General features: G+C 35.6%; 1 protein-coding gene across 1 annotated transcript; it reads left to right on the top strand.

The window, feature by feature from the left end:
- The first annotated feature begins 9,568 nt into the window (after nucleotides 1–9,568).
- On the top strand, nucleotides 9,569–13,025 carry LOC145805333 (uncharacterized). Its single transcript, XM_082900446.1, has 5 exons — nucleotides 9,569–10,129; nucleotides 10,265–10,540; nucleotides 11,093–11,826; nucleotides 12,331–12,421; nucleotides 12,510–13,025. The coding sequence occupies exons 1-5, from the start codon at nucleotides 9,569–9,571 to the stop codon at nucleotides 13,023–13,025; spliced, it is 2,178 nt and encodes a 725-aa protein (XP_082756572.1).
- Nucleotides 13,026–20,291: the final 7,266 nt, after the last annotated feature.

A 20,291-nucleotide genomic window follows, 5' to 3' on the forward strand; every position in this document is an offset into this window, starting at 1 on the left:
AACTTATCAGATTACTACTCATTTAGGTTTGATGTCAAATTAATTAATGCTTATCTATTGTTTTGCGAGTGTCATACGGACAGACACGTATTATAGGCGGGATTCTTCATGTCATTCGACTATTACTCATAAGAAGTCTCAACTACAGATTACAGATCATATATAAACAGAACAAATTATAGATTGCGGATTTCAGATTTCAGATTACAGAGTACAGAGGTCAGAGTACAGAGTACAGATTCTCGCAATCAAATCCCAATTACACAAAACAATACTGATTAGATACCAACAATAGTTCCTTCGATTCCTCATCAGAAGTTGTCATTAATTTCTTCGGTTTACAAAATCATATTAATTATATGTTATTTCAAGGTTCCAAGCATAGCTAATGTGTAAGTCCTTCCCCATCCATTTAAACAATCAGTAGGAAACAAAATCACATTCACTTAACTCCCTATACAATTTTAAGAGGGGTCACTCTTCTTACAACCAGTCATACGTAACACAATTTTAATTATCCCGCCAAAACACATTTTATCAAAATATTCAAATACAGTAATTTCCTAAAATCACAGATTCAAACATTATTCTGGCAAGGAAGATATAACTATAGCATAAAAGTTAGAATATCACATATATCATTTTCTTTAGTTTTAGAATTATCTCATACTTAGAATTTAATCACTTCATTTGAACACATGCTAGGAAGCACAATCATGTTACCATCGTTTCTCACAGGTAATTACCAACCCAAAAATAACAACCAAGGGCACACATTGGCATATAAATTGTCTTACCGATGAGTTCAAACCCTCACTACGCGTCTGCTACACAACTCTGTTAACTTAATCCCATAATTGTCTTTTTCATTCTGTCCAACCATTCGGAGGTAAAACCCTCCGGGTCTTCCATCTTTGTGCTTACCATGCTCTGCATCACAATCAGTTACTATATACGCCAGAATATACGACAGACATGGATCATGATCGTTAGCGTTAACAGATACACTTGACGTTGCCATCAATCTTTTCATATGCAAGAAGGATGTCATGCAGGATACCTAAGTCTTTCTAGACATCCTAAAGCTCAATGGATTCATGTGTGAGATAGCAACTCGTGCTCTGATACCACTTGTCACACCCCAAAATCGCCCCGAAAAGTTTTGGTCATGACTACATCAGAAACTGACATAAAATCGATATATGTAATGTATGGGGCCTGAACGGAAGCACTTGATAACCAAAATCTATTCCATTGAGCTACCACTATTATGCCAGGATCACACATCACATTAGGTAAATAATATACAGAAAACTTACATACATATACCTCGACTCAGCCCCTCAATTGGGCGTATAACAAAAATATTAATCAAAGACAACCAAAGCATAATCCAAAAAAAAACTAACAACACTTCACAAAATGTACGGGCTTTAGCTAAGTGCCTGGACACACCGAGGTTGACAAGAGAGAGACGAGCCTTAAGGGTTAGGACTGGTCTCTTGGTTGATTACCTACAGAAACAGACAAAATACAGGATGAGTGAAACTCAGTGAATAATAATACATAAATAATGTAATCTTTAACTTGAGTAATAAAGCATATAACTGCAGAGGCATATGATTAACTACATTTTGTAATTACTTCCAGAACAGCCATAGGTCCAGTTTTCTTAACAAAATGGCTTAAAGCCCACTAATGTACAGAACGGCCATAGGCCTAATAGATACAGAACGGCCTACCGGCTCAAAAATAACAGAACGGCCTACCGGCCCAGAAATAACAGAACGGCCTAGCGGCCCAGAAATAACAAAACGGCCTAACGGCCCAGAAATAACAGAACGGCCTAGCGGCCCAGAAATAACGTGTGTATGGACTCAAGAGGTGGCTCGTATGGATTCTAGAGGTGGCTTCCACCAAAGTGTAGCACTTAGTTCCGTACAACACTTTGCTCTATACTAGAAATCATCAGAACAGATTAACTTCAGCATCATACAGAAATCACATACATTCTTCCCATTATTCACATGAATTACCATCGGTAATATAGGTTTAACAGAACGTTACTGATAATTGTTAGCAAAAGGTAACACATTCCAGAGATACGGAGATACCATAGGTCCCATAAATAATGTACATACATTCCATTTATTCATTGTGAATCAATATAGCTAGCTTGCAGATAATAGAGTATCCATAACATTTAGTAACGGGAGACGCATGTATCATAACAGTATGGTCAATAGAGACAAAATAATTCGTATCAAAACGTGGGTCATATAATGGTGGTAAACCTTTGTGTTCATATTATAGGTCCTGAATAACCTTAGATTCTTGTATAATACAACCGAATAATCTTCGATTCACACAAGTACCATCCATTCTGGATGAACATAAGTTTCATTTATTTCTTAAGAATGACGTAGTTTGCTTATCGATAACAAAGCGTTAATGTTCATTAGTGACAGAGCAGAAAGGTTCCAAAGTCATACTGATGTATGAAAATCTTTCAGTATTTATACAAGTTCACACTGATTCTCAACTGATATAAATGTTAATGTAATCATTTACACAGAACAAAGTGTTAGTAACCATAGTCATTAACGGTAAGTAAAATGTACATTTGCCGTACTATTACTCACAGTGTTGTTATGGTGTGGTGGTTCCTCCGGTGGTGTGTCCTACACACATAGATAACACATATTAGTTTCTTTCTTCTTTTAAACCATTTCTTACAATTTTACATTTCAATTGCATGTACAATCATAAACAGGTATCAAAGAAAAATTCCGAAAAGAGCTGAGGGTTAAGCACGTAAAATGAAGCGAACAGAATTTCTGACCTGGGCTGCACGTGCGGCCATAACCTCCGCTCATGCGGACATGTACCGCACGTGCGGTCCCCCTCCACCGCTTGAGCGGCCAAAAATAGTATGCATTTTTCATTTTTCTCCTCTTGGCCGCACGTGCAGCCATGACCTCCGCACGTGCGGTGGTGACCCCTGTTTTGGGCAGCTCGACTTCAACACAAATTTTAGCAATACCAATTCATTTTTCATGCAAACCAAGATTAAACTAATGCAATACCTTAATCCAACATCACTAATACATGAATTACAACTTGAGTATCACAAGATAAACATGCTTAGAAGCTTAATCAAATCACAACCTTTGCAAATTTCATCCTTGGATTCAAATTCCTCATGTTCATAAAACATAATGTCATGGGGTTGGCACAAAACCAAAGATTGAAGTATAAATTTCATACAACACCTAAATTAGGTGTCAAAGCAACCAATTGATGAGAACCCTTTTGAATCAAACATAAATCATAAACATAAACCTCAACTACAAACCCTAAGTTGTTAAAACAAGAATAACCCTTTCTTAAGTCCAAGTAAAGGTTGATTAGGTTGAATTGAACTTACCTTGAATTAAATCCCACAACTCTCCTCAATTTCACAAGCTTCTTGTTGAATTTCTTCTCCCCCAATTCTTCTTCTCCACACTCTTTATTTTCTCTCCCAGGAGATATTTCTAGTTTTTGATCAAGCTTAAGAGGCCTTAAATTGACATATTCATATATAAGAGCATATAGGACAAAATTCAATCGTTTAATCATTCCGAAATTGAAATTTCGTAAACATGCTTAATATTACTTAAAAATTATGCTGATCACAGATATATAACCAATTTCAGATAATTAAGCCGTTAAGGCTTCCAATTTCTAATTCAAACAGTTTAAGTGTGACAAATAATTTCCTTATTCAACAGATAGGAACTCATATTTCCAAGTTTCACTTAATTCAACGTAATTTCACAGAGAGTTTCACAATGAGCATTCAAAAGCACAGAATAGAGGGCTGAAAAGATACTAGAATCATGTATGAGGGTCGGGTTATTACAATAACCCTAGGATTCACTGAATTAAATTCAATTTCACATAAAATTTCACCGTAAGCATTTAAATGCTTAGAATAAGGGATTGAAAATATTCCAAAAACAGATACGAGGGTCGGGTTATTACAACGTGTGTGATCATGATTGATGACTTGAATTGCCTTCTCGTGTTGCCCTCATCTTGCCACGTGTCGAACTGTAATTGGTTTATACAAAATATGTAGCCAACAGCTACTAATATCACTACTACTTTGGAACAGCACCAAATTTCTTAAATCCAAGAATCAAGCTGAATAAAAATTGTTTGTGGCAACTTCTGCCAAAACATTTGTCTGCCAAAGTATCGTAGTAACATTTTGGGTAATGTCATCGTAGATGACAAGGTTTGCATCTCGGTTGACAGACATTGCCCCAGAGGTACCATTGATAGGGTTGTCTCGATTGGCAACCCAAACTACGGTTTGTTCGGAAATCTTGTAGTACCATATTCCAACATACCTACGATTGGATGTTCCATTTCCAAGACTGAAAAAACCAAGAGAAAAGGTCTCGCCATCGGACACTAGAATCTCCCCATCTTTGATGGATTGGTTTGGAGTTATGGTGTCAATAGAAGTGCATGATCCTAAGAAAAGAAATGGAAGCAATATTATTGCATTGAAGACCCATTTTTCAAGGTTAATGGTTTTAGTTACCTATTTCTTTGTGATTGAGGGATAATATAATGTTCTTGTAGAATGTCCATATTGTCAATTTCGTTGGTCTTTTGCTGTACTTTTTTTATTTGACGATTGTATGGGTTGTTAGATGTCATTATAGTCAATGAAAGTGGCTGAGCATCATGGACAAAAATTTGGGCTCATTGAATGAAAATTGGAACTGATTGATTGAATGCTTGGACGCCTTGAATTACTTTTCAATCAAATAATACTAATCTCAATAATAAAAATAGGATTAATTTCACTTTGATCCATATAGTTTTAAATTGAAAATTTTGATCCTTACCCTTTAAATTTAGTTTCCGTCTCTTAATATGTATATCAAGAAAAAATTATCTGAAATTCAGACCGAATTGTAAGAACCAAATTGTTTAATTTGAAACTGTAAAAACTAAAGTAAAATTTAAATTAAAATATAAGAATTAAAAGTGTGATAACCCTAAAATTATAATTGTGCAGAAGGAGTAGTTGCAAATGGATCAAGTCTTTTTTGCAATGCTGTCAAATGGATCAAGTCTCTTTTGCAACGTTGTAGAATGGTCGTTTTTTCATTGCTTTTTTGCTTTGAGACTTGTGACTCTTGGGTCCATTGATCAGAGGCACCCATATGGAAATACTTAACCAATTAAGGCTTCATTTGGCATCCTATGATTTTATTTTGAAAGTCAAAAAAGGTCAATAAAAAAATCAAAAAACTTACCATTGTATCCTACAAATCTATCTACAATTTAAAATCACATGTGCATGATAAAAGCCTACCATCCCTTTTTTTTAGCCTAAAAGTCTAATAGTACTGATGAGGCTTGTTTCAAAATAAAAAAATGGTCCAGTCTCGCAATGTATCTTTATGTTTTCCCAACAATCCACTGACTCCCACAGCCAAATTCAGTGCATCGTTTCACCTACAGGTGAGTATAAATTCACGGTCAAAACTATCAATTTACCTATTTCTTTATTTTATAAATTATTTTATTTCACATTTTTTTATAAAAGATTAAAAATTTATTTTCAAACATATTAATTTCTTTTATATCATATTTTACTTAAAAAATTAAAAATTTATTAAAATAATTTATTTTCGAACGAGTCCTAAGACTTTAGTGCACAAGGATGCTCTAGTTTGGGAGACTATCAATAAGAATGTATTAAATGTGATTAACAATTTTCACTATCATAGAAATTGAAAAAACATAAATATATTATACTTAAAAAAAAAATTCTTTTTTTTATGGGGACCAAACGACCCTTCTTTTTTTCTTTTTTTGCAATTCCCTCAATTTTAACTTTTTTATTTTATTTTTTATACTATACAAACAAAAATTGTAGGATAATACTATACAAATAGAATAATATTTAGAGGAAAATTATATTATACTAGAATTTTTTTAAGCAGTGACACTTTTGTAAACAAAATGCATCTTGATGAATTTGAAGTTTTAAAATGATAGGTACATAATTTAACACATTATTTTATATATTTTTTATTTGTATAAATAATACTCATATTTAAATATTAAAATGTCTTACTCTTGATTACATAAGTATATATGATTTTTTTTGTATAAAAAATTTATTTATTTAACATTTTTAACCTTTTATTATAGTTTCTCATTAATAACCACTTTGTTATGGGACAAATTTTATTATTGTGGCTTGTGTCAAATACTATTAACAAGAAAATTATTGGTGACCATTAACTACTATGGCAAATACACTGCATCTTCTCAAATTCATTAACTTGTGAAAAAATAATGTTTTAAGTGTTGAAAAGAAAAGGGAGGAAGATGAAAGAGTCAAGAAAAGTAAATAAAAATGTAAATACAAACAAATACAAAAGGGTATTTTTGGTTCTTTAGTATAATACATTTATTGTCTTTACAATTTCAATGGTAAGGTTGTTGGTCACATTCAATGCCTCTTGACAAATACCCTAAAAGGCAATGGTTAATAAAACGAAACCTTATGAGTAATGCCCGAGATACAAAAAAAAAAAATTATCAAAATTTCTATATGAGACATTATATAATAATTACTGTATGGGTGATTTTCTGACCACATTGTCAACTCAGTATTCAGCTGGAGAGTACTGGCAGAATAGATGACACCTGGCTAACTTGCAACAGAAAGAAAAGATTCCGGCGGTGGTTCGTCCACCCGGAGGCACTTCGACGATCAAATGAGTATATCTCTCAAAGATAATCAATAGTGCTAAACTCACTGTTCTGAGTAATAATTGCGTACCTTAGACTCACGGGGATGCCTCTCTTTTATAGCTAACTCAATCATTGTCCCAACAGAAGCCTAGCTTCAATGGACTTTAGCTTAGTACTTACCCTGGACTCTTCAATAAATAGAGATAAACTCCCTAAAAGTTTTATCCTTATCCAAGCTGAGTCCCCTCATCCACTACAAGAAATTACAGCTTTGGCGACTAATTTTGCCGACTAAAGTCAATTTAGTCGCCAAAGGTGTATACATTAGCTACTAAAAATGTTTTGGTCGCCAATGGTACACACATTAGCTACCAAACATTATTTGGTCGCTAATACTAAGACGTATTAGCTACTAAACTGTTTTGGTCGGTAAATGTGACCTACTTCGCTACTAATGTCATATGTAGTCGGAATAGTCTCCACTAATGGCGACTAATTACATGTTAGTCGTTAATATTAACTTTTGGCCGACTAAATATAACAATGGTCGCTAACTGTATAATATTTATACATTTTTATTTTTTATTTTCGTATTTCTTTGATTTTTGGCTACTAACAGTATTGTTAGTCGTGGAAATGATTGGTTTCGGCGACTAATTTGATTTTGGTCGCCAAATAATTCAGTTTCACCGACTATGTTTTTGGTAGCCAAACGTGCCACGAACCACTGGAGGGAAAATTAATTTTTCATTACAAATATTACCGACGAAAATAATTTTTGGTCGGTAATAAATATTTTTTTCTTTTATTTTCATTGCAAAAGTATTCCATTTCCCTCCCTCTCGCACTCCCGCCTCCATCACTGCTCTGTCTCCATCGTAAGAGTTGCTGTATCATCCCCCGAACTCCCTCCTCCCAGGTATCTCCCTCTCTCTCTCTGTGTATCTCCCTCTCCATTTCTTAAACATCTCACAAGGCCTCTCGGGTTCCCCTCTTTCTCTCTCTGTTTACACACACACACACACATATACATGTATATATATATATATACACACACACACACATCATATATTCACAACCTTGATTCCATATATACTCGATTATATACACAAATCATATGTACACTCACGCCTCTGCCCTTTTCTCTACAAGAATAGTCTCCATCGCCTGAACTCCCCCGAACTGGATCATCCCCCGAACTCCCTCCCAGGTATGTCCTCCATTTCGCATCTGTCTCTCCCTCTCTCTGTATCTCCCTCTCGATTTCCCTCTGTTTCTATCCGTCTTTGTTTACACACGCACACACATACATACATATATATATATATATATGTCAAAACACACAGAATATGAAGTACAAAATGCCCTCAATTAGGGCATTGTTATTGAAATGTGATTCAAATTAAAAATTAGGGCAATGCTTGGGGTGAATCAAGCCATTTGCTAAATAAATTAGGGCAAAGTCTTGTAGTAGTGGTACATATAAAAGAGGAATTTTTATGGTTTTGAGCAAATATACTAGCTGCTCGTTGCTTTTGGATGCCTTGGTAAGAATGTTGAGGCACTTAATATATAGCTACTGTTCTTCTTCATAGTTGCATTTCCAATGTATGAATTTGATGTAATATGTAATTGTTGACAATCTTGAGATATGAATGATTTTAAAATCTACAAATGAATAAGTATTCACACTTGAGGTAGGATATTTTGTGTCTTGGAAGTACCTGAAAAGAGATGCAGTCATCATAGTTTTGGTAAAACAAGGGCAGGGATTAGATTGTCTTTGTAGATTCTTCGGCTGATGTTGTGTTCTTGAATGAACATATAGCAGTAGCTTGGTACCCATGGATCATGACTTTCGATCTATTGGCCTAGCTGTGTATGCTTCTTTTTTTTTTAAACATTTGGTGTCACTGTGCATTATAAGTTGAAATATGATTGTAGAATATAATAATAGCATTGGAAACTATGGTGGATGGATAGCATTGCCTTGTCTTGAATACTTCTGTGCTATAAATAACCATGGTAGTTTGTGGATGGATAGCATTGCCTTGTCTTGAATGGATAGGATTCACTTGTTAAATTCTTGGAAACTACGTGGCAAACATGATAATTACATGTGAGTAATATTTAAACATCATTACATAAAAAAGTACAATGAGGCTGCTCTTGGTATGGGAACTGAGGAGAATATAACCTCGATGCTTCCATTTTAGTTCAGGTTGGAAATTTATGATGCTTGCATCATGGCGGCATATTGCTCATGTTGCCTCCTTAGTAATTTAAGTCCATATTTCCAAAGAAGGAGAAAGCTCGTTTATGCCCAAAGCTTAGGTTGGAAATGTGTGAATATGCATTTGCGGACATGCACAGTTGCCATGTATGATTTTTTGTTTTGTGATTTTCAGAATAGGATGAATGTTCTTTTCTCTTTTATTGGTGTTTCTGTCTTTACTTTTTTTTTTATAAATAACATGTCATGCACACACACTGTGAAGAGCATGAAAATGTTTTTGATTCTTTTGATATATCATTCTATTATTGACCATATGGTTTCATTAGTACTAGTGCTCTACTAGTTATGCTATCTAGTGGTCCAAAATTACGGGTCATTTCTTAAATTAACTTCCATAATTACGCATTGTTTTAGAACAAATTGTGTCATAAAGTCCCACCCTCAAAGAGATTTGTGTGACAAGCCAAACAGTGAATGAAAAACAACATAATCTATCTCAACTTGAAATGCGTGTTCTCATTTGTTCCTCGGTTAATCTTTGTGTGAGTTGTAGGTGACAAAATGGACAAGAGTTGGATGACGATAAATAATAGGCTGACAAGTAAAGAGTATCAACAAGGGGTGAAGTCATTCCTTGATTTTGCTACGGCAAATTTAGGCGTAGAGGATGAAATTAGGTGTCCGTGTGTCGATTGCATTAATGGCACAAAATATAGCAGACAAGTGGTGTGGATTCACTTGATCCGAAGAGGAATGGCATCTTCATATATAACTTGGGTGCATCACGGGGAACATGTTCCCGTGTCTCGTCCTAGTGCATCAAATGACCAATGTGGAGGTAGTGGCGAATGTATGACAGATATCGATGATCCGCCTATGGATGAATTGCCTATTATGTTGGACGAAATTTACGTGAGTGGTCTTATGGATGATCATACCGACGAGGAACCTAATGATTTGGAGATGGAGGATTTGCATAAGTTCACTAGGTTATTCGAAGATGCACAACGCAAAGTGTACCCGACATGTGAAAAGTTTTCTGTGTTATCATTCGTCATTAAGATGCTTCATGTGAAGGTGTACAACAAATGGAGCAGCAAGTCATTCGATATGGTTATGCAGGTATTCAAGGACATTCTACCAGAATGTGATCAAATAGTTCCATGGACACTCTATGATGCTAAGAAGTTCTTACGTGACTTGGGTTTGGGATATGAAACAATTCATTCGTGCAAGAATGATTGTGTACTATTTTAGAAGGAGAGTGCTAATTTGGAGAAATGCCCTACATGTGACGCGTGTAGATACAAGTTGAACGATGATGGTGGTAAAAAGATTCCACACAAGGTATTGTGGTACTTTCCTTTGACACCGAGGTTGAAAAGATTGTATATGTCCAAAAAAACAGCCGCAGATATGAGATGGCACAATGAGAAGCGTGTGGATGATGACATATTAAGGCACCCGGCCGATGGTCAAGCATGGAAGGACTTTGATAAGCAACATCCGACGTTTTCTGATGACTCTCGAAATGTAAGACTAAGGCTGGCAACAGATGGTTTCAATCCATTTGGGAATATGAGCACATCATATAGCATGTGGCCCGTAATCTTAATGCCTTACAATCTCCCACCGTGGAAGTGCATGAAAGAGCCATATTGCATGATGTCATTCCTTATTCCCGGACGTTCGGCACCTGGAAGAGACATTGATGTTTACTTGCAACCACTAATAAAAGAATTGAAGAATTTGTGGAAGCATGGTGTGCAAACATATGATGCATCGAACGGGCAAATTTTTAGAATGCATGCGGCAGTAATGTGGACCATAAATGACTTCCCTGCGTACGGTAACATGTCAGGGTGGAATACAAAGGGTTACTTGGCTTGCCTTAATTGTAACAATAATGCATCGTCCCAGGGATTACGAAGTAAAATAGGGTATATGGGTGCTCGTCGCCACTTGCCTGATAACCACACTTGGCTAACAAGTAAGCTCTTCAATGGTCAAACGGAGCATAGGTCCAAACCTTTGGACTTATCGGGGGACCAAATACTAGAGTAAATTGATTCTGTGACTTACAAGCCGTATGGAAAGCACCCACAAAATCAAAAACGACAAAGGAATGAACATCAAAATTTGAATTGGAGCAAGAGAAGCATTATGTTTGACTTGCCCTATTGGAAGACGTTGAAGCTTCGACACAACCTTGATGTCATGCATATTGAAAAGAATATATGTGACAATGTCGTTGGGACACTTTTGAGCGTAGATGGAAAGAACAAGGACACGGACAAAGCACGCTTAGATTTGGAGGACATGAAAATACGTAAAGAATTACACTTGAAGAGGCATTCTAATGGGTCCTTTGAAAAGCCTCCCGCATTGTACACATTTTTTGTGAAAGAGAGAGAAGGCTTTTGTGATTTCTTGAAATCAATGAAGTACCCTGATGGCTATGCAGCAAATATCTCCAATTGTGTCACCGCTCAAGCTGGAAAATTATCTGGCCTCAAAAGTCATGACAGCCATGTCCTTATACAACGACTTCTTCCAATTGGAGTGCGTGGCTACCTTAATAAGGAAATCGGAACGACACTTTTTGAGTTGGGAAATTTCTTCAAACAATTGTGTTCAAAGACATTGAGGCGTTCAGATTTGCATAAATTGGATGAACAAATCGTACTCATACTTTGTAAGCTTGAGATGATTTTCCCGCCGGCTGTTTTTGATGTCATGGTCCACCTGGAAATTCACTTGCCTCGAGAGGCTATGCTTGGAGGCCCAGTGCAATATCGATGGATGTACCCAATTGAGAGGTATTAACTCAGCCCTCGTACAAATTACTGTCAAATTGTAATTAACGCTTTACTGCTGATATAAAGATTGTCCTATAACATTGTCATCGGCTTGGGATTTAGGTTGCTTGGCCGTCTAAAAGGGTTTGTGGCCAACAAAACTCATCCTGAAGGTTCTATTGCCGAGGCTTACATTTCCAAAGAATGTACAACATTTTGTTCAATGTATTTGGATGGAGTGGAAACATTGTTTAACCGCCCAAAAAGGAATTATGACATGGGTGACCGTGGCCCAGGGTTTGGCGGTATTCACTCAAACTGTACGTCCCTTTGGTCTAATGACAAGGGCGCCCGATGTGTCCGTAGCTAAACGCGAGTTAGCTCATTGGTTTGTCCTACACAATAGCACAGAAGTGGATAAACACGTAGAGTATGAATCCTTCAAACGTATTTATAATGTTTTTGTTGTAAATTGATTTGTCTTTATCTTAGTAAATATTTTTGAATCGCATTTATTGTAACTAGGGAGCACAAGAACTTGTTACACCAAAAAGCCGGTGCGTTCAACATCGAAAACAAACATCGGAAAGAATTCCCTAAATGGTTCAAAGATCATGTAAGCTAGTATTCTCATATCCTACCATAGATCGTACATTACGTAAATGTCACGCATGCTAGTAACATGACACATGTTCTTCATGTAGATGAATGAATTGCGGAGCCAAGTTTCCCCCGAAGCAACTGATGATATGTGGTCATTAGCCAATGGTCCTAGTGGCTTAGTGAACACATATTCAGGATGTATTTGTAATGGTGTCCGTTATCATACTATCGACCGTGACAACCGTCGAAAAAGTCAGAATAGTGGATTAGTCGTGGAAGGGGAGCATCAAGGCCAATTAATACACTTCTATGGACACTTGTGCAGAGTGTGGGAACTGAACTATTTTTTCAGACGTCGGATTGTATTGTTCCAATGTGAATGGTTTAACACCGGTAGTAGTAGAACTATGCGTGTAGAACCACATTTCACAACAGTTGATGTAACAAGTCGATGGTACAAAGATGACTCATTTATATTACCAAGTCAGGTTGAACAAGTATTCTATGTTAATGATACCAAATTAGGTACCAATTGGAGAGTCGTAGAAAAGTTCCAACATCGAGGAATTTGGGATGTGCCAGAGATGGATGTCGTACAACCTGATGATGTGTTCTAACAAGAAGAAACCACCGAGGTCGTACCTGCTATGGCTATTGATGATGATGTGGTTTTGCATCGACATGATATTGAATCTGAAATTATTCCAATGGAAGTGTTGCAATCTGTCAGACGTGTAGAAGCCAAGGGTGTTACAGATGATGGCTTCATCTGTGATGATGAAGATGGATTAATGAGGGAGGGTGACGACACAAACGAAGAATATGACCTACAAAGTGATTTTGATACAAATGTTGATGTAGAATCTTGATGTATATCGTGCTTTAGTGCATGTCATAATTAGAGCATTGTGAAAGTTCAATTGGTGCACAAATGCAAAGGAAACTCGTTTTATAATGAAGGGGGATCTATCTTTGTAAATGTCAATATGTTGTGATATAAAACACTATCATGAATGAGTTTTTTTGGTATTATTTTGGAACAATTGGTGCTCGTCAAACTTCTATTATTATGAAAATTCTATAGTTATAATAAGAAAATCTGGAAATCTGAAAATTCTGAAAATCTGAGATCTGGAAATCTAGAAATCACTTTGGTCTGCAAATTCTGGAAATCTGGAAATCTGGAAATCTGGATAATGTGGGAATCTAAAAATGCAGAAAATTCTATGAAAATACTATATTTATAATAAGAAAATCTGGTGCTCGTCAAATAATTTGGTTTTTGTCCAAATCTGGAAATCACCTTGGTCTGTATCTGCGAATCTGAAAATCTGGAAATCACGCTCAAATCTGGAAATCTGAAATATGTGGAAATCAGAAAATTCTGAAAATTCTATGAAATTTCTATAGTTATAATAACAAAATCATTAGCTTTCAAACCATATTTGTTAGGCTGACAGTGCTGACAGTGCAATTGCAGGCTGACAGTGCAATTGCAGGTTTTATTTTCTTACGAACATTTACTCGTGTCTGTATCCATGTTTCTGCTTGTGTGCGTTGTACGAACAATTGTGCTGTCGTGTAAGGTTGGTGTGGCTGATTTGGGACCACCACACATTTTCGTTCGTACAATGCAGTAAAAAAATCTTCTAATATTGACAGACACACCACCACACATCTCCCTGAGTGCATTTTGTTATCATAATACCGAAAGAAGGAAGAAAGCAATAGTAATTTTTTGTGCTGTTTTGTTTTTTTTTTTTTTGACATAATTGCATATCAGTGAGACAAAATGTCTAAAAAAAATTTAAATTACACTAGACTTAGTTTGATACAAGTCTAATACACAAAAACGGAAAAAAAAAATATTTATATCAAATACATGACAAACTTGTTTTTCATAAAAATAAATTACAAATTAAAATTTTACTGTAACATTGATTTGAGATTTTTTCAAAAAAATTTACCAAGATTTACCAAAATTTACTTACTAAAGGACTTGATGCTTTATAAATGTGAGATTGATTCTAACAAACAGAGACACATTCTATAATATAAAATTTTAATTATTATAGTATTGAAGTGATCAATATCATTGGTGTTGAATGTTAACATTTTTAAAAATACCATAGATAGATAGTGAAATGTAGTGAAATGAATTTATGCCAAAAATATTCAAGTATATGGTGATTTGTGGGTGAATATTATAAAGTTTAACCTTATTTCTAGCTTAGAAGGCCAATTAGATTGGTTTAACAACTGCTTTTAAGTTAACTTTGTGCTCTTTCTTTTTTTTCTTTTTTGTTGTTGTTGTCGTCTTTTTGCCTATTTTCAAAGAAACGCACAAATAACATTCACACTTTATTTGTTAATGGGCGGAGAAATAGTTGAACCGCACTAGAATGAGTAGATGACAATGGTAATATCAATATCAATGAGCTTTCTTATGACGTGTAATCACAAACCCGTTAGTCTTTGTTAGCCCGAATGATCAATCAGGAACACTCCAATACTTAAGTTAATATCGCAAGCTACTCTCTCAATATATAGTGTAAGTTTCAGCTTGTGTGATACTGTACCTCTACTTGGACTTAAGTGATTCCTTTGTATTTTTTGATTTTATCATTAAGAGTATTATATAATGACTTGTTCATATTACTCTATTCTAGGCATAATTGTGTTTCATGTGACGATTTTTCCTGAAGTGATAAATATTAGCTCACTAATCATTGACTTATCACTAACTTGGTTCACCTTTCACTAGTACTTCACCCATCCAAATATTATACTTGTTTAAACACTTGACCAAACAATTATTTAAACGTTGAGTACATATCTAGCTCAATTGTCTCTCCTCTAACTTAACCAAGCATCATGGTTGTATAAAATTAGCTCCTACACTAACATTCCATACTTTTCTTTCTCTCTCTCTCTTTTAATCTTTTAACCTCTTACATGTCATTTGTAGGAAGACATGAGGGGCTAATGTGAATGAATAGAGGAACATTTTGGGCAAAACCAATGATGCAAAGCCACAAGTAAGCATATTATTTGAGGCTCAAGAAGCAGGTGGGGGACCATATGTCCACCACAATTTGTACACTTCCATGTTAGTTGCTAGGGAAACATAGAAAAAGGTTAGAAACTTCTGTCTAAAGAACTCCACTTCTTCATCTTTCTGCACACCCCAAATTCACACCAAATAAGTAGGTTATCAACCAAATCCATGAAACAATAGCTAAAACACAACATATGATGCAGAATTGAAAAAATATATACCAGTTCCTTAAACAATGGCTCTGGTATTCCAATTTTGTGACCAGCAGGTAGAAACCCGCAGCGTCTCTTTGCCCTTTCAATATCTCCATTTTCATCAGAAACCAAAACTTGCATTTCAGGAGGCAAATTGAGCTGCTTAAATACCTGTATTGGCATTCGAGGCAAAAGCATATAGGCATTGATGAAAATAACATATCCCACAAATTCCAAAAATGTTATATGGAGCCACAGGCAGTGAATACCTCAATGGAAAAGGATGGCACAAAAGGTTCTAACAGACATGCAATAAGATATACTAGTCCAGCTGAAGTCTTCATAACTAGCCAAACCATGCATTGTAATTAAAGGTCAAACCATGCAATCTTCAATCCTTGCTTTAGTTTAATCACCAACTTTTTTTGTCTAATTTTGAACAAAAGCTAGTTTTAGGAAAAAATTTAAAACATGAAGCGCCAAAGTGAGGGAAAAAAACGTTAAGGGTCAAAGTGGGAAAATGGCCAAACATAAAGGGGGCAAAGTGTAATTCACCCATGTTTTTACATAGGTATGCATTTTGTGTGTATGTATGTATGTATGATCATCTTTGTGTTTGTTTGTTTGTGTAAAAGAAATTTATTGATTTTGTCAGTTTGAATTGGGGATGCTTTTATTTGTGAATTTTACTTGGGCCTTATTTTGTGTATCATAAAGCATATCCAGTGTTAAAAATTCTGGGTAACAATTAGGAAGTCTTGTTGTACAATAATAACTCCCATCAGAAAACATGGTAATGACATAGTACCGACTTCCTTTTCTTTTTCAAAATGTCTTTTTAGACAACTTGCTAGCAGATTTTGGGGGTGTCTTTATTTGAATTTGGTTGTTGTCTCACATGCAACTGTGCAAGGATGATGTCTTGTGAGTTTTGCCATCCTTTATGTACATTAAAATTAGGTACAATGACAGTGATAAGTGGGTATCAATATCATATTCCGATGATGAGGACTATATGGTTAAGCTAGTGGGAGAAGAGGGGGGATGTCCATCTAATCCCATTTGTGGTTTTGTATTTTTTTTTTTTTTTTTTCTTCTTTTTTTGGAAATACATCAGTGAGTTAGTAGTCACCTCCACAGATGAGGAGGCCAAGCAGGCATCTGACCACTTGGGCTGGGGCACTTCTTGTTTTCTATTGGTTGGTGACACCACGTATAATGGAAATCAATTAGAAAGTGTGTTCTCTTGGGGTAATTAGAAATGAATACATAAAGTAGTTTCTTAAGATGTGGACTGTTGTGTGCTAAGCTGACACTTGATTTGTTTGAGAATCTCTCTTTGGATGCAAATGTTAATTAGAGGTGTTATGTTTGGCTAATTTTGTAACCTCTTTTGCCTTCTATCTGTAATCAACATTTTGTGTGCAAATCCCTCATGCATTTTGGTTTCTTCCAGTGCAATATGATAAACTGTGTTATTCATCAATGCGTGCACAAGAAAAGATGCTGAACTGGTGGTTACTGGTTAGACAAACTGTTTGGAAACTTGTTTGGACCAACACCAAGTCCAAAAGCAGGCTAAAATGTTTGCTCTTTTGTGTGGAATTAGCCATTTGAATGGCTAACATTTTTGGAGTGTGAATGATTTCTGTCATTACAGGGATCCAAGAATGTCAATAGGTGGCTAAAATGAATGATAAATTGTCTTCATTTTTAAACATATGGATAAGTAATCCACACTTGTCCACAGCTATTGCAAGTGGATTTCTTACAATATTTTAAGGTTTTATATTATGTTTTTGACTTCCCACATTTTACACAAGTACCAAATTTGGTGTGAATGATATCTTAATGAAAGACGTTATTTCTAATGCCAGGATCCATTTAGAAGCACAATAATCGACTCATGTATACGGGTGACTGGCAATGGGAGAGAAAGCATTCAAAGAAAAGTATGAATGTTAAATCATTTAACTATGGCGCGTCAATATGTTTTCTTTTTTTCTCTTCTTATGGACTGTTATGACCCTCTGCTATGTAACTTTCAGGTATTCTTCATTTTCACACTTTACAATACTTCTAATCACAATGATCAACTAAAGGTGGGGTAAATACCTTGTCAGATATTGTGTTGCTTCTCAATACAATAAACAACCAAGACGTTTAATTTGTGAATTCTAAATTTTCCTAGTTGGGAGCAAGCAGTCCCGAAGAAGCCGCACTTCATGTTCATAACTTTCAGGAGGCAGCTTTAAAGGTTTCAAGTGCTCGTTTGTTAATCTGGTGCAGAATTGCAATGCTGAAGAGACTAACTAATGATTATGTGCATATGTAGGCAGACCAAAATCCAGGAGATGTGGGTAGCCCCAAGAGTGACTGGCAGTCTTTGAGGTAAGTTGTAAATGACAAGCATGTGACTGCTCATTTGTGCCTCCTAGAGCCCCAATGTTACCAGAAAATGCTAACACCCTAATGATTTATGTTTTGGAGCGCACATTTCGAAACTTGTGTTCCCAAATAGTGAATTTAGCACTCCAGAGTGTTCCCCTAATTTTTCAGTGGTTTTTTTTTTTTTAAGTTATCCTTAAAAGGGTAAAATTCAATTATAATGAACTAAAATCTAGATGAAGTAGAGTTTTGGATTGACAAATGTAAAACAATAGGTCATAATGCTCATAGTAGTAGTAGTTTATTTATTAATTATACTAAGCAATATATGACAGAGTTATACATCTTTCATCCATGTATGTAGACTACATTTAAGCACATTTACCATGGAACAAAGCTTCTGAAAGCACCCATCATCTTTTGAATGTTCAATGGAATTATGCAAAAGCATTCCTCATTGAATGACGAGATCTTCAATTTTTTTATTTATTTATATTTTCTCTAACTCAATTTGCATGTAAATTAGTGAAGCCCTTGAAAAATACTCTTCAACAGCAGCAAACATATCAGCTTCAACAGATCAGCAAATAGTTCAAGGTCGGTTAACTTATTCCTTCTGTCCCATATTCACAAAAGAGTTAGATGCCCTGATGTGATCCATTCCTTATTCTTGTAGCTTGAAAGTGCAATAATCAAGCATTATTTGGGTGTACTTTTTTTCTGTGACGAAGTTTTATTTATTTTTATTGTTTTTGTGTAATTTAGTTCATGTATATCATGCTAAATCATGTACTTAAGCATGTATTACTTGAGATAGTTCATGCTATAAAAATTTATTTTTGTCTAATTTATTTTAAAGCACGCATATCATGCTTTATAGTGTTACTTGTGGTATTGTAGATTGGAGAATGGTTCCTGGATTAAAGACTGGTCGGCTTCGGAAGAAAACACTCACGCAGCCAGAAACAGACTCGCCAGCTGCTATTCCTTTAGGATCACTCGTTGCTCCATCTCCTATTCTTCCCGTCCGATCAAATGTGGGACCATCTCATCATGTCACTAGCCAACCAATGGTTGATTCTGATGAGACACAAGCCCCATCCGAAACGCAGCCGAATGGCGTAGGTAAGATTAAAGTGTATCAAATTTGTCAATTATCACTTGCCATTGCCATTGTTTTTTTTGTAGCCAATTTGTTGCCAATTTTTTTGTTGTTATTTTGTTAACAGGGACTTCGAAGCCCCTACGTGTACGCGGACCGACACTTGGCAAAAGCATACAAAAAATAATTAGAGCCAAGAAAGGGAAAAAATGTTATGTTCACATCGATCGGGGGTTGAATGCAATGACTGGCAAGTATGCCACTCCAGCAACTAACGAGTTAGGAATTCAAATTAGAACCTTGTGCCCTTTGAAAGATGTGAAGTCATGGCTGGATCTTGATGAGACTACAAAAGCTGCCGTCATCCAAGCTGTTCTTGTAAGTAATATTACTTGTCCACAAGATGTAATTGTATTATGTATGCTAATAACAGAAACTATTATTTAATGATTACAATTTCAATTTGTTATGCTTGTAGGACAAGTTTCAAATTAGAGATGATTTCCACAATGACTTACAAGCACAAGAGATTGTGAATAAGAAGGCCTATGGGTTGTACAAAGATTGGAGGTACACCTTGAAGCAAGAATTCGAATTGTTAGATGGACTTCCACGTGATGAGATCTATGCTCATCCGCCCGTAGGGGTGAGTTTAGATGATTGGAAGCATTTGATCGATGTGGCATGGCAAGATGCATCTCATCAGGTAAAATAATATACTACATAGAGTACATACATCTATGTGAAAATGTGATATGCCTTAATATTTACAAAAAAAAATGTTTATCTGCTTGTCTTATTTTTAGAAACGGTCAAAAGCTGGGAAGAGTAATAGGACTCAATTGCCATACAATCATACCAATGGGTCTCGCTCATTTCCTATCGCAATGGCTGCTATGGTGAGTTTGAATTTTTTTAAACTTGAATCCATACATATTTTAGACTATATATATGTTGAACTCTGTTACTAAACATCCACTATCTGCAAAAAAATTGTGTGAAAAAACTATGTTAATGATACCCTTGCCACATGTTTGCATTCGAAATCTGTCAAAGAACTATACTCTGTTTTTCATTCGAAATCTGTCTCGCAATATCTGTCTGGGAAAATCTCTTTCAATTCTGTTTGGAAAAATCTGCA

Source organism: Camellia sinensis, chromosome 13 (genome assembly GCF_055761805.1).
Source record: "Camellia sinensis isolate YWXY chromosome 13, ASM5576180v1, whole genome shotgun sequence".
NCBI classification, from domain to species: Eukaryota; Viridiplantae; Streptophyta; class Magnoliopsida; order Ericales; family Theaceae; genus Camellia; species Camellia sinensis.